The sequence below is a fragment of the Guyanagaster necrorhizus genome (genome assembly GCF_019112545.1).
Source record: "Guyanagaster necrorhizus MCA 3950 unplaced genomic scaffold BT62scaffold_16, whole genome shotgun sequence".
NCBI lineage: Eukaryota > Fungi > Basidiomycota > Agaricomycetes > Agaricales > Physalacriaceae > Guyanagaster > Guyanagaster necrorhizus.
In genome coordinates, this window is record NW_025064895.1 from 712211 (window position 1) to 726410 (window position 14200).

Sequence of the window (14200 nt, forward strand, 5' to 3'; positions counted from 1 at the left end):
TTTCAGCCTGCGAGTAGTACCAATAAATTTTAGAAGACCTGTGGGAGGTGGAGTCAAGTATAAAAAGAATTTGACTCTCTTTATAGCTACATTAAATAATGAATATTACTACGGAGTACAATGTGATCGGGAAGAGAAATGTGTATCAGGCGAGCAAGAAACAGCCGACAGCAAAAATTTGGAGAAAGAGGAGACAAGCTAGCTCGCTTACTTCACTCCAACTTTACCTACTTGTGTATCATTATGGGCGTTAGCTTCCATCACCAACAAAATAAAGAAAATACTGAAAAAAATAAATTATATGAACCAAAGCTAGTGGGGCTATCCAAATCTCATCGTGATCGTCTCTGATTCCTCAGGATCAGACAGGATTTCCTGCCTTCTCTGAGCGTACTCTTCCAATCTCTGCTTTCGTCCTACTCTGCCCCTACCACCTCGTTTGCTGACCCACTCCACCCCAAGTACCTCAATAGCACTCCCATCGTGGCCTGCTCCCCATCCGCAGCTCATCAACCCCCGTCCATCATCCTCTTCGCCCTCTCCCTCTCCCTCACCCCATCCACCCAAAAATCGGCCAATGACTTCCTCCTTAGAATTACCGACCTCCGGTCCTCTTCCCGAAACCCGAATGATCCTTACACGTACCCTCAAGTCACTCCCTTCCTTCTTGGCCTTTCTTGCGCCGCTATACGTGACCCAACCTGCGTGCACAGCACATGAAAAGAGGTCAGAATCATCCGTGTATACTCTCCTTTCCGAGTCGCCACCACCCCAGATTTTGGTTTTCCCCGGTGGTGGCCGTGAATCGGGGAAGAATCCGTTCGGCACAAGAACTTCAGCTACCCGTTCGCAGTCCACGATGATCGCATCTTCCTCGCCTTCTTTCACCGGATTCGGTAACGGCGGGAACTCCTCTTTGGGTGTTGGCGGAGGGAAGTGAAAGGGGAATGGCACTTTGGGCCAAACATATGTGCCCAAGTGTAGTTTTACTTTGCTTCGAACGGGACGAGACAACCTTGGTCTCTTTCCTCCCCGAGAATCTCGTACGATCTCCCGCTCCCGTTTCTTGTTTGAATTATCAAAGACGATCCCTGGAGGCCCTCCCATTGGAATACCGACCGGACCAGACGCGGCCGGAACGAATTGTGTGTGGAACTGATTCTGGAATTGGCGTTGAGGGAGAGAGCCTGGTACGAATGGCTTGGGTGTATGGCGGTCCATGCGTTCTCGGTCCACACGTTCCCTCTCTATGCGTTCCCTCTCCATTCGTTCACCTAATCGCTCGGCTCGCTCCCTTTCATCAATGACTGGGCGTGCAGGGTTAATGGGGGTAGGGTTAATTGGTCTGGATGCCGCTTTGTCATCTGGAAGAATATATGAGTCGTCAAGTTACCGAGATATCTCAACAACACTGACCTCTTCTTGAGGCTGGCCCGTATGGTCCATCCATACCAAGACTTGCCATTGCTGGAGAGCGGAACAGTTCTCTCTCTCGCTCCCTCTCCCTGTTCACGTCATGTATGGTGCGTCCCTGAGGCGAAACTCTCTCCCTTTCTCTTTCCCTTTCTCTTTCCCTTTCCCGTTCCCGTTCCCGTTCCCGTTCCCGTTCTCGTTCTCTTTCTCGCTCCCTCGCCTCTAGTCGTTCCCTATCAATCGTCCGAACATCCATTCTCTCCCTTTCCCTCCTCTCCCTTTCTCTTCCACCAAACCCCCACCAACCCTCCTCTCTAGGCCACGGCGCCCAGCCACCTGGTCCTGGTCCTGGTCCTGGCCCCGGACCTGGTCCCGGACCACGATCACGCTCACTTCGCGGCTCTCGAGGGACTTCTCTTGGTTCCCTAGGTACGTCACGTATTTCTCTGGGATCCCTAGGCAACTCACGTATATCGCGCGGCTCTCGTGGCATATCACGTACATCGCGAGGTTCTCGTTGCAAATCGCGTATTTCTCGCGGTTCTCGAGGTACATCGCGTATCTCCCGAGGCTCCCGTGGAATTTCACGTATGTCTCTTGCCTCCCGGGGTATATCTCGCAGATCTCGGGGCTCCCTGGGTGGCAATCTTTCTTCCCGGATCACGCTTCTTTCTCGTGGAGGCAGACGAGGCTCCCGCGGGGGTATGCGCTCAATTTCGCGAGGAGGGAGTCTGTCGACTTCGCGAGGCGGTATTTCGCGTGGAAGAAGCCTCTCATCCCTGCGTTCCATGTCCCGGGGTGGCAAAATCTCCCTCGGGGTTCTATCTTCTCTCGGTTCGCGTGGTGGCATTCGCTCAATCTCCCGTGGTACTAACCTGTCATCCATGAATGGCTTGTATAGAGGAATGGCACCATATGACGCACCTTGCATCATCTCTAGGTTCACGTGGAGGGAGTCTCTCCAATGGCCTGGATAACGGGGGATGAATACCGTTTGCCACGAAAATTAGAGTCACGAAGCTTACCTGTCATCCCGTCTGTCTATTTCCCGTGTTACCAGTCTTGTTAACGTCAGGCAGATGGAACAAATACAATGAAGAGATAATTACCTATCATCCCTAGGTTCACGAGGCGGAAGTCGTTCAATTGGCCTGATCCACAAACATTATTATGGCACCCGATGATAAGCAAAATAGCGCACCGTTCATTTTGTCGCTCAACCTGTATATCTCGTGGTGCCAGCCTTGCTCCGCGTTAGTCACGTAGGGATGAGATAGATAAAGTAAAACACACACCTGTCATCCCTGAGCTCACGAGGTGGAAGCCTTTCAATTTCTCGAGGAATCAACCTAAAGCATGAAATTAATGAACGCATAATCTTTGAATAAAATGAAAAACTTGCCTCTCGTCTCTTGGCTCCCGCGGAGGCAGGCGGGAATCTATAGCTGTTAGTTCCCTCGGTGGCGCACGATCGCCTGTCTCCCTCGACAATCTCCGTTCTCTATCTTCCCTAGGTTCTCGGGGTGGCTCGCGCGTCATCTCTCTTGGTCCAGTTGGTGGTAACCTGGTCTCCACGACCCTGGGCCCTATGGTAACGCCAACATCAGGTAGACGAGCAGCACCATTGACGGGAGCGTCAGGTATCCGTCCTGAGTCAGACAATCTCCCTCCACCACCTACACCGCCTCCGCCACCACCACCACTATCAACAGTAACTCCAGGACCAGCCAACCTCGTGCTGCTGCCGCTCGCAGTTCCAGGCCGTCGATCATCAGAAGGGGAATCTTGTAGCAGCGCGGCTACGTTCATTTTGATGAGGAAATAAATTCGATTGTAAGCAACGACACTGCGGGTTGTTAGTGACGGTCGGCAGACAAGAGGATCGACGTCTGCGTGAAGATGAAAATGAAGGGAAAGCTTCAACACGTGTATCGGCCCGTGGGTCCGCTAAATCTAGGTAATGTTTAAACTTTCGGAAAGGAACAAATGTGTATCGGATATGGTGTAACGGCTAACATTGCCGCCTCTCATATGAATGCGCGGCAGCTCGGGGTTCGATTCCCCGTATCCGAACGGCAGTGATAATCCTTTTTTTGTTAGTCAACCTCAAGAGCAGTGAGGCTTGAGACAATTGAATTGCCTGAGTTGCTTGACTGAGGACTCTTATACACTAAGCTGCACTGAGTACGTGTCCTAAGCAGTGAGCATTGAGCACTGAGCGCTTCCGAAGGTTTCAGGAGCGCTCCTCTGAGAAAGTAACAGAAAATAAGCAACTTAAACAACATAGAAGCATCATGTTGCTCTTTGAGTTGTAAGCTTAAGGCTCGTACTAACGTTCACACTCGTCGCTGACCTACATGGCTCAGCTCTGCATTAGGTTTTTCCGAGCCGCACATGGAATCAGAAACTCATACTCTTTATTGAAGGAACACTGGCACTGCTGTAAACCCCAAAAGATATATCCAAAGATTCGACAGTAATCGATTAATCCTTCACGCGCGAATCGAACCAAGACCCTGCCTTGTGCTGTCAACCGTCCCTCCCATGAGGTAATCAAGTCAAATTCCTACGCCGCGGACTTGAAATTTTGTCCGTATATGTTTTTCGAGATTAACGTTGTCTGTCGATCTGCACCCGTGGGGAATGAGTGAAGGAGGTGGCGTCGACAGGATCATTTGATGTCGGTAACCAAGACTGGAGGAAAGCCGAACGTGCTGTAGAAAGTTGATAATTATCAGCGAAGAAGCGCATTAAGAATAGCTTCAACGTACTGTAACTGAGGGACAGGATAAATGATCAGCGAGCCTCGACGATGGCGGGTCCGAGGCGACATGGTCTCCAATTTTAAGACGCCGGTCAGGCTTTACACTGCAAGAAGACCCCGAAGGGTGGGTGTAAGGCGGTATTCCTGAGCTTGAGTGAGTCCTAGAGATTGTTTGTCCACGGAGAATGTTAACAGCCTACCCAAATGTCTACGAGAATAGAGAAAAAAGCAAGAATCGCGATGCAGAATCCAAGCTTACTTGATGTATCGTCCGTGGAAATGAGCCCGAAAAGATTGAAAGAGCTTGCTTGACTTGCTGGTTGGTGTAAGTCTGAAAAACGCTGACCTTTCTCGGTGATGCCGGACCAGGAACGTGGCCCTGTGGCGTCGTGTTTGCCAGTGTCTTCCCCTTCAAGTTGCCTCGTTTACTCTTGGCGCGCGCTTGCTGTTCCATTTTGAACGGATCTCCTCAGTGTGCATAATATATAATATATCACCGCTGATCGTTCTTTCTCTTCTGGTAGGGCTCCTTCCTGGCTGTCTTTGATACAGATTCACATCTTTACTCCTTTCTCGCACTCTTCTCGTCTCACAAGATTCATGTATGACCCACCCCCCCTTCCGTACCGAAGGCGCGCCGTTCCGTAAGTTTCACTTGATGTTTTTAACTTCGAAGCCGCAGCCAAGAAACCAAATATGATGTTTTGCGTTGAAATAAGCTTCTCTTTCCATCTGCAGGGACGACATCCACAGCATCCACGATCCCGTCCCGTAGAAGTTTCGATTTTTATTTTCCGACGGGGTCTTGCCATCAACTTATGGCGCCCATGTATCTGAATCCTGTGTCATGTCCACGCGGCGGGCTGGGGGTTGATAAAAACCTTCCAGGCGCTATCATCTCCTGAGCATCTGTTTTCTCGTACAACCGCAACCACAGACACTCTTCGTCTCTCTGTAGCTTAGGACTCTTAGATGTGACCGATCACCGATGCTGATACAGGTGTGCATATGTTACGCCGCAATAATTTTAACTAACCTAGGTTGCCATCATGTTTAGGTTCTCTATTTTATCGAGTCTAGGTCTCCCCATTTATTTCATCCAAGGTGGCGCCGGTTTTAAACATGAAAAGTTATCATCTTTTCGGCGATTTGAACTGTCAAGTTTTCTCACTGGGGGTCTTCTCCCGCATTACCTTTATACACGTTCCCAGGTATGTTTCTGTCGCCAAGCTTGTCGTTGACCTGCATGCTTGGCTCATCAAACCTATTATAAGCCTCGATTCCCTCCCGTATGTCGTTTATATTATTCACAGCCGATGGATGTAACTGTATGTCAGTTAGCCTACTACAAATGTCATGCACTGCCAACATGACGAGAGTCTAAATATGTGTGGACTGCCGCTGTCTTACTAGTGAGGTAATTCGAACAGTACATGATTTAATCCCGACAATAATGGCAAGCATCTATGGAGACCTCGATGACAATTGTTGTATAATAATCACGTAACGGCCTGATATAATTAGCAACACGCGCCCGTCTAAAGTTCTTTGAGCCCCCCCTCGATCAGGGAATTGCCTATTATGTCGGTGCTTCTCGTCGCAATGCGCTGTTTCTCAAGTTGATCAATCAAAGAATGAAACCGCGAGGAAAGGAGCGATGAAGACTGGAAAGGAAGGAAGTTATCGACGCTATGAAACTTGGGAAATGAGCGTGAGCAATTGGAGCGGGAATGACAGGATCATTTGATGTCGGTTCCTAGGTACAAGGATAGAAAGAGTCTATTTCGGCGCCGGCGTGACGGTTACAGGGAAAAACCCTAACTAGAGATAGGCTGAGGCACGAAGAATCGGATCATCAGACAGTTGGACTCGATTTCTTCAAGATTGCCTGAGTAAGTACGATTAGACAGGGGGCTTTGAAAAGTAAGTCCGACAGACGAGAACCCGAATATTGGGTGTGATGGTCGAGTACATGGACGAGGCTTACTGGCATGGACTCTGTTTCAGCTGAGACGAGACAAGAATGGTGGAAGAGATACCGGGTCATTACACTGCGAGTGACGGTGGTGAGTAATTGATGGTGGCGATAGTCATCGATGGATATTAAGGGCCTGCTACCGGCAGTGGCAGGTCAACAGACAGACTTCGGTTGGATGAAGCAGAAGAAAAGAACAGAACAGAGTAAAGGAAGAAAAAACAGCTCGTTGTTGCTAGTCAAATGCGGGAATAATTTAGTCTAGTTTGGGTCGTTAGCAGCCTAATTGAATGGAGAGACATGAATATGGTTACGCAGCGGAACATGGGTGGATATTTGGGATGGATGGATGCTCCAATAAGAACCTATTGAATGGGTACGACTGATCATCATGGGGCCGGCAGGAAGTTTTTCGAGAGCCAAGTGAGACATAGGAATTCCCAAACGTGTACGTCTTCGGTGGCAGCAATTGGGCGAGACGTAGGCTCGATACCAGCCTGTTTTGTTCTTGGAGACCCACCTGGGCTGATGATCATTTAATAGAAACAGTAGCCATATGGACTGGAGGTGGAGATTACCAGATAAGCAGCCCGATAAATGGTGAAACGTGCAGCTTGAATGACGACCCGTGAGTTTTGGGATGGTCTTTATTTCCGGGAGAAAGAACTGAATGAAAACACGAGACTAAATGGACCTGGCTGCCATATGCAAGACCTTCCCGCGAAGCACGTACGAGTCGCAGATCGGTCCTGGACTGCTGTCGGATGACACAGCAAGTCGCCGGTCGCTGCTTCAAGCTGAGGATCTGCTATGATTAGGTAAAATCTAGCATCAGAATTAATTGTCGATTCGATCCATTTCCTATTTTGTGGCCATCCGAGGAGGCGAAGAAACGCTCTCCGCGGGATTGACAGCCTCGAATACAGTATACGGCTCTCTTTCAGCTTTTCCAACTAGGAAGATGCTAAAAATAGGACCTGTGACGCGCGTCACATATCTCGATAATATTTTTCATTTTGGCCTTTTCATTTTTGTTTCCGTCTATAACAAACTCGTAACAGTTAACATAATGACGAGCCGAATATGCAGCGAGTCCGTCCATGTTAAATATCCTTATCCTTGCCATCATCCTCCATGACCGTTTGCTTTGTTTCTCTGCATGTCCTCCCCTGCAGCTGTTCATTCGCGCTCGAATTCCCCCGTCGATGCTGTTACTCCCACTGACGCCGGAGAGCGCGGAAAGTCTCGCCCTGCACACTCGCCCCTGCCACGAGTTGAGACGGAGGCCCCGCCCATGTCCACACCGCCCCCGACGATCAAGCGCTCCGATTCTCCGCCGCCGACCCTGGGTAAGCGGCCCCGTGCGCCTTCTGTCTCCGACCCTGACAATAGGCTCCCCGTCGTCGGGGAAAGGAAATATCGCGGTGACAAGCCCCTCCAGCCGTCAGAGTACGAAAGCAACCGCGTCATATGCGAGACATGCAGCACCAGCGTCTCTTTCCGCGACGAGCATAGTGGCGAGTTTACCCTCAAGCACTGGGAGGCGCATAGGATTACCTGGTCAGCCAACCCTGCCGACTATTTTTCATTATTGTTACTCATGTTTTCTCGACGTGTCACAGCTCTGAGCCAAACCGTACACCGCCGCCTCCAACAAAGCGCCGTCGTGCCAAGCGTACAGAGGACGAACGCATCGATTATCTCCGCAACGATCCCTACGTCGCCCAGTTCGAGGCATACAGGGTGCTGTGTGCCTCGTGCGACAAGTGGATTAGGCTCAGACCGAACTCGACCTATTGCAGCATACCTTGGGACGCCCACCGTAAAAGCTGTCTCTCCAAAAAGATGTAACATCTTCCTTCCCGCTTATTTCCTCATTGTATTCAATAAATTTTCTAGAACTTCTAAAAACACCTACGCTCTCGAGCAGCGTAACGCTGCGTTCTCAAAGGATCCAGACGTCCGCAAATTCGACGCTGAGCGCGTGTTGTGCGCTATCTGTGACTGCTGGGTTCCCGTACCTGTCCCCGACGACGGCGAGCTGTGGGCTCACCATCGTACAGCTTGTCGAGCGCGCTCTCTCAGCGACCATCACCATTCCTCGTCCAATCAGAACGCCAACCCGTCGGCGTCGGCGTCGTCATCGTCGTCGTCCCAGCCTCAACCCCAACCCCCGCCACCCCATCAACCGACGAATTCCCCGCCGGTTCAGCCCTCATCGCAACCTCCGCCCCCATCCACCCCTGCCCACGAGAGCAGGAGACGCAACGCGGAACAGCGAGCTGCTACTCTCCGCGCCGACGCCCTCATTGTCTCTGTCGAACCAAACCGGGTCTTCTGCAGCCTCTGCCAGAAATGGGTCCAGCTCCGACAAGACTCCAGCTTCTGTGCCTATCCTTGGCTCCAGCATCGCGGCAAGTGTTTAATGCGGAGGTACGGTTGCTCGAATCCTTGATTCATATTCAGATCTTTATTAATCAGAGTTCCTGGATCTAGTCAAAAACGGGCACAGAAGGAGCGCGACCAGCGTCATCCGGCTTCGGCACCATACCCTGTCCATGCGCATCCTCCACGACCACGCACGGGGGTGGAATCTGAAGAAGACGAAGATGCAGAGGGCAGCTGGGACGAGGACGTCGTTGGTCCTCGTGTCAGTGGCTCGATATCATTCACACAGGCCCAACCGCCTCCCCCGCGAACCTCCTCTTCGTCGTCCTCTTCCTACGTCGACTTGGATAGTACCGACGGGCGGTGAGTCTATCGATCTATCCTTTCTCACGCTACCGTAATTAATATCGATTGTGGCACAGGCTATCTCATATCCACATATCGTTGATACACCTCTTCCGGACAACGTACTCCCTTCCTGATACGGATCTGACAGTAGCCGCTTTGGTTGGGTTTCTTAATGCGGGTATGCCGGAGGATCGGTGGGAGGAGTTTGATCTACGCGAGGTCGTGAGAGGTGTTGGTATTCTGGCTCGCGAGGGAAGGGGGGAGAGGAGGGTCGAGTTGGAAGGGGATATCGTTAGATGGAGGTGAACCCGCTCCTCCCCACCCTGTTGATATGTTTATTTCTGCTGTGCTCTTGTTATCCGTTTTGCTTTCGTTACTGCTTTCTTGGAGTTGTCTAATATAGTGTATGATATACGGCATGTATCTTATTATCGGATCTTTGTCGTTACTGTGGATTAATTTACAGGATATGTATGTTGTGTGGTGGAATGTGCATAGACAAAAATGATTCGATTTCGGACGAAGCTCCGAGAAATATATTAAAGAAGAACTAACACTTGCTAAGTACGCCGATGGTGAAACGGTTATCATGCTTGCCTTCCATGTCTCCCCACAATGATATCAGCAAGCGGTAGGGGTTCGACTCCCCTTCGGCGTATCCCATATCTTAGGCACTGGTGTTGTTTTTCGTTAGCTGAAGTAGTCTTGTGACCAAATCATGCAAAACCTCTTACCTCTCTATGTGCAACCATTACATGGCTAGTGTAATCGCAGATTTTTTTTCAAGCCATCTTTGCTTTCGCGTTTTTGCACATTTTGTTGATGTTTTGAATCACGAATTGCTTGAAAATATTATATTTTTTATGATCTTACTCTGCAGATAGAATGTACATATGCCTCCTGGTATTGAATATTATGCTAAATCTGCTGTTCATGTATACCCAAATGATGGCACTGGTAAGTTGCCTCGAAGAAACTCCTCGGGCACCGAAGAGAGAAAAGTTACCGGTCCGAAATCCGGGTATATCAAAAACCAAGATTTCGTGGATATCATCAGTGCACGCAACGGGGTTTATATACTCTGTTATCATCATACGGACCGATAACTCCTGCTCTTTTTTTTGCTACTGTCCTCATCATCCTACAGGCCTATCCCTCATCCTCCCAGTGACAAGGGCCTGGTAGCTATTCTCGTAAAAGCAGTCGCTCCATAATTGCATTGTCTTTCTATCAATTGGTTTCATAAGGGGTGTCCAGATTCATTGTACGATTCCCCTTCCCATTCTCACGCACCTTGCTCTCGACATATTTTTCATTGAAAAATTGGTTCTATTTCCTTGTCCACTCCGTATGACTCTGGCATGGATCTGCACGTACACTTTGTATCGTGTATGCGAGTGCAACGATCCTCCAGATATTCTTTCAGGGTCGCAACGACTCCTTGATTCTTGCAGATACGCTGGCCAGCGGTAACTTAATGCTGTATGCTTAGCGCCTCTTCTTGAAGGATCTTCCGTATCGCTCACCTGCAGCCAGAAAGACGCCTGAATCGTCCCTCTCCTTCGTCAGAAGCCCCATGAAGGCTTCAAAATACTTGATGGAAACAAGAGTCCAAACGTGTATCGAGCTGTCCGTTCAAGAGGCTCAAATGACAGTGGCTTTTCGCCGTTTCGGAGTTTCCTCACCCTCGGAAGATATAGAATATCTAATAGATGTATTATGATCACCCACAGCGCACGAAAAGGAAGCGAAGGAAACTCTGTTGATGCTGGATCCTTTGCGCACATTGAGCATGTGCGATCAGGCATTAAACAAGGCTCCATCGAGATCGTGAGCGTATCATCTGGCATCCGTTAAAACCCATTGAGACTGGAAGCCTCGATGCATACCCGGAATTCTTTAGAACCGCGAAACCCGACTTGAATCGTTGTTGAAGGTAAACCACCCTGGACTCGACGCCGAGCTTTGCTGTGTGATTCCCGTATGCCATGTCGGCTCCACGGCCGTATATCATTACACACAGCTCAGAGTTGACCTTCATACTCGTAGGAGCCAATGACTTAGACGTTGCCGGTGGTGCTGATCCTAAATGATCAGCATTGACTTAAGCGGTGCGAGAGCCAATAAGATTCCGAGCCGGAGCAGATGGTGGTAATATTGGGAGTTGAGGAAGCAGTAGAATTTTCCCTCTTAGGCCAATTTGCTCGCGAGGATGGAAAGCTGAGATGATCCAATAAAACAGCGTCTCTTTGCCCCTCGGATGGCGTTCGGAAGAAGAGAATAGGGACCGACCGTTCAACTGAATACTAGTGCCGGACGGCAGACTGATGTCCGCCGAGATTCACACCGCTTCCCATGGGCGGATATATAGTGTCCTTTGTTCCACCAACGTTAATTTCGCACAGCGATGAACGACGCGGACAACCATGACCTCGACGACAGTGAAACTTCTTCGGCGGCCTCCTCGCGACCCTTTAGTCTGGCCCGAAGCGTATCATCCACCTCTGTCACGAGTTCCTCCACGCGTTCAGTGTCGCCCGCACCTTCTGTTTGGTCCATGACAAGCTCACTGCGTGCAGAAGCTTATGTCCAGGAATTTGGACGCGACCTGAACAATTTCTCGGAAATATACCGCCTCCCCGCCGATGAAGAGGAGTTAGAGCGCCTAGGTGAGACAGACTTCGGAGCTTCCGAACCGGACGTAACATGGTTTAGACCGTCAGCACGAGATAATCTCAGAGATCATGGGAAAATATGTTCCGCCGCTGCCGCAAGTCATGGCGGAAGATGTACCTGGAGAGAGGAAAGCCGTCTTGGACTTGGGTTGCGGTAGTGGCGCTTGGTATGTTATCCTTTACCCTTCGAAATTCAAAGAATACCATCCGTAACTAGGATTATGGAAGCCGCGCTTGACTTCCCTCATTGTAATGCCGTTGGCATCGACCTTGTGCCCATGCAATCGCCGTACGCCCCTCTTCTCTTATATATCAGGTGCCGAAATCGCTGACATATTTTCAGTTATATGCCTTCTAACTGCAGGTACGAAGTCGCGGCGCGTCCACCCTGAACTGATTTTTCTTATTTGACCACGGTGCAGGAGCGAAGTCGATGACATCAACCTCGGACTGGAGCATTTCTACGGGGACTTCAACGTTGTCCACTGTCGGTTCATATCTGCTGGTGTAAGTCCCAATTCCCAACTCGCACACATCCTCATCCTTCCCACAGATCCGAGATTATGCACATATGATCGACCAAATAAGCCATGTCCTAAGGCCAGGGGGACTGATCGATCTTACGGAATGGGATTTTCACTGCTACGACGAAAATCACCATCGCATTGAGTTGGACGTGACGACGATTGAAGAACCATGGTTCCCACGATGGATGGCATACTTCAAGATGGCTGTACAACGCAGAGGTGGGGGTGTTGATGCCGGGACGCATATCCACGACTGGGTTTCGCGTCATGCGCGTTTCGAAGACGTGAATTACAACGAGTACTTCGTTCCTGCGACGCCGTGGCGGACAGAAAACCCGATAGACTTGCGCATCGGAGCGGCGGTGAGGGACGATATACAGGTAAAATGTGTGGAGTTGTATCACAAATCAGTCCTGAATTATTCTTTGGCAGGTTTTCCTAAAGTCAGGGCGGCCTTTGTTATTGGGCAGCGGCGTGTCGGAACAGCTTGTGAATGAGCTACAAGCGAATGCGCACAAGGAACTGACGGAAGACAATACGCGCCATTACATACGTGTACAAAGCGTCTATGCTCGCAAACGTCATCGGTTGCCCTATGGTTGACGGTGTCCAGTGTCGCTTGCATAGAACACAGATACGGCGTATCATGGGTAGATAATCCCAGCCCATCCATCACTGTTCGTTGCTCATTTGTCTTGAGAAGAGACGGAAGCAACCACAGATGTTGCTGAGAGTGGTGCATAGTGTATAGGCATGCTTCTCCAGAGGATCTGCATCCATTGAGCCGTGCTGGGACGTCATATAACGCGATTTCGGAATGAAAGGTGCAACGGCCGGAAGGTGTCTGGGGTAGGGTACTGAGGTATAATGCAGAATACTAGTGCTGTACTGTAGTCATTCACAGGGCAACAGTGAAAGTTTGGGAGAGAAAGCAACTGTAGGAATGCTCCCTATCACCATCCCTTGAACCATGGTCGAACAAGGAACCACAGTGACACCATAGCTCCCACCTAGAGCCTCCGTATTCGGTACGTCATTGATTTCTGAACCCCGAGAAATATATTCCCAAACAGCCGACACTCCTGGAAAGCGGCTGTTTCGGGTCGGACAAAAACTTGAGAAAATTGGTATCAGATTCTGATCCAAGATTTTGACGACAACAAAATGAGTCGGGATTCTCGTTAATGGTAAAGCCGAAACATTTCTCTGTGATCAAAAGCCCCGGTCAAAATGGTATCTGTATTGTCTCCTCTGCATTTGGCTTGAATTAGTCACCTGCCAGGAATGCGAGTCCAAGGTTCTCTTCATCCGAAGAAAGTGATGAGATGCATATGGTCTAAACAATATCATGATGACTCCTTGGCAGGGCGCACCTAGTGACTTAATCACAAAGCGCCGAGGTAAAGCAGGAATATAGCGCACCAGACAGAATGAGTTTAGGCGGAAATGAGCGAATTAAACATTTCCATTGCCGGTGTGATCTGGCTCGTAGATTGCTTGATTGATTTTGGCTTGGCGTCAAGGAGTTCTCCGTCTCCTCTCGACCAGTTTGCGTCGGGCAAGCAGTCATCCTATACCAGGGATCGCGCAACTGCTACGACATCCCCACGTTTTCTTCAGAAAAGGTGAGGCGTTTCAATTTGATGTGGTAGATTGGCGGAGCCGAATACGAAATTATAGTGGTTGCGATAGGGCGTTGCGGTTCAGGAAAGAGTGCTGCCAGAGCAATGTGCAAGAGAAAGGGTAGAAGACCGATAAGATTTGGCCAGAGCAACTGCAACCATCGTAAGACCAAGAGAGAAGTCGCGAACCACAACTAGTTTACCCAGACATCTGAGGGTGAGTTCAAAGATATGCCGATACCGGAGTATGATTGGTTGCAAATTCTGGGAGCTCTGAGCGACTAATGTACTGACGATCATACTCAAAAGCCGTGCCTGCTTACATTTTGAGCTACGAGAAAAGAAAAGAATATCCTTGGGACCCACCGAAATTAGCAGGACATCGATATTGCCTTGAGAGATGCCTGTTTCCTGAAATGCCTTTTTTTGTGATAGATCTTCCATACGGCGTCGTCTCTTCGTATTGGGCATCATCTGGAAGGTCGTTC

General features: G+C 49.7%; 5 protein-coding genes and 2 non-coding genes across 7 annotated transcripts; 4 read left to right on the plus strand and 3 right to left on the minus strand.

The window, feature by feature from the left end:
- Window positions 1-115: 115 nt before the first annotated feature.
- On the minus strand, window positions 116-3312 carry BT62DRAFT_1077277 (uncharacterized protein). Its single transcript, XM_043179286.1, has 8 exons — window positions 2816-3312; window positions 2709-2762; window positions 2615-2656; window positions 2523-2564; window positions 2439-2474; window positions 2338-2382; window positions 1417-2288; window positions 116-1364 (listed from the first exon to the last, which is right to left on the minus strand). The coding sequence occupies exons 1-8, from the start codon at window positions 3220-3222 to the stop codon at window positions 322-324; spliced, it is 2541 nt and encodes an 846-aa protein (XP_043038569.1). The 5' UTR covers window positions 3223-3312; the 3' UTR covers window positions 116-321.
- Window positions 3313-3406: 94 nt separating this feature from the next.
- On the plus strand, window positions 3407-3486 carry BT62DRAFT_t110. Its single transcript has one exon. It is a non-coding gene; the product is annotated as a tRNA-Glu (tRNA).
- Window positions 3487-3820: 334 nt separating this feature from the next.
- On the minus strand, window positions 3821-4507 carry BT62DRAFT_995045 (uncharacterized protein; the record flags this gene model as incomplete). The annotated part of the gene is made up of 3 exons (XM_043190504.1): window positions 3821-4127; window positions 4185-4321; window positions 4378-4507. Coding segments are annotated over 2 exons (175 nt in total), but the record flags the coding sequence as incomplete, so codon positions are not given.
- Window positions 4508-7201: 2694 nt separating this feature from the next.
- On the plus strand, window positions 7202-9389 carry BT62DRAFT_933487 (uncharacterized protein). The gene is made up of 5 exons (XM_043186569.1): window positions 7202-7712; window positions 7775-7999; window positions 8052-8585; window positions 8649-8903; window positions 8963-9389. The coding sequence occupies exons 1-5, from the start codon at window positions 7312-7314 to the stop codon at window positions 9192-9194; spliced, it is 1647 nt and encodes a 548-aa protein (XP_043038571.1). The 5' UTR covers window positions 7202-7311; the 3' UTR covers window positions 9195-9389.
- A 65-nt stretch (window positions 9390-9454) lies between these two features.
- On the plus strand, window positions 9455-9546 carry BT62DRAFT_t111. Its single transcript has one exon. It is a non-coding gene; the product is annotated as a tRNA-Gly (tRNA).
- A 1697-nt stretch (window positions 9547-11243) lies between these two features.
- Window positions 11244-13042, plus strand: BT62DRAFT_987625 (S-adenosyl-L-methionine-dependent methyltransferase; the record flags this gene model as incomplete). The annotated part of the gene is made up of 9 exons (XM_043190076.1): window positions 11244-11278; window positions 11379-11557; window positions 11604-11730; window positions 11781-11852; window positions 11907-11927; window positions 11986-12070; window positions 12117-12470; window positions 12523-12740; window positions 12794-13042. 8 exons carry the CDS (start codon window positions 11244-11246, stop codon window positions 12691-12693), a joined length of 1044 nt encoding a protein of 347 aa, XP_043038572.1. The 3' UTR covers window positions 12694-12740; window positions 12794-13042.
- On the minus strand, window positions 12786-13868 carry BT62DRAFT_208746 (uncharacterized protein). Its single transcript, XM_043180056.1, has 3 exons — window positions 13513-13868; window positions 13366-13463; window positions 12786-13296 (listed from the first exon to the last, which is right to left on the minus strand). The coding sequence occupies exons 1-3, from the start codon at window positions 13658-13660 to the stop codon at window positions 12985-12987; spliced, it is 558 nt and encodes a 185-aa protein (XP_043038573.1). The 5' UTR covers window positions 13661-13868; the 3' UTR covers window positions 12786-12984.
- Window positions 13869-14200: the final 332 nt, after the last annotated feature.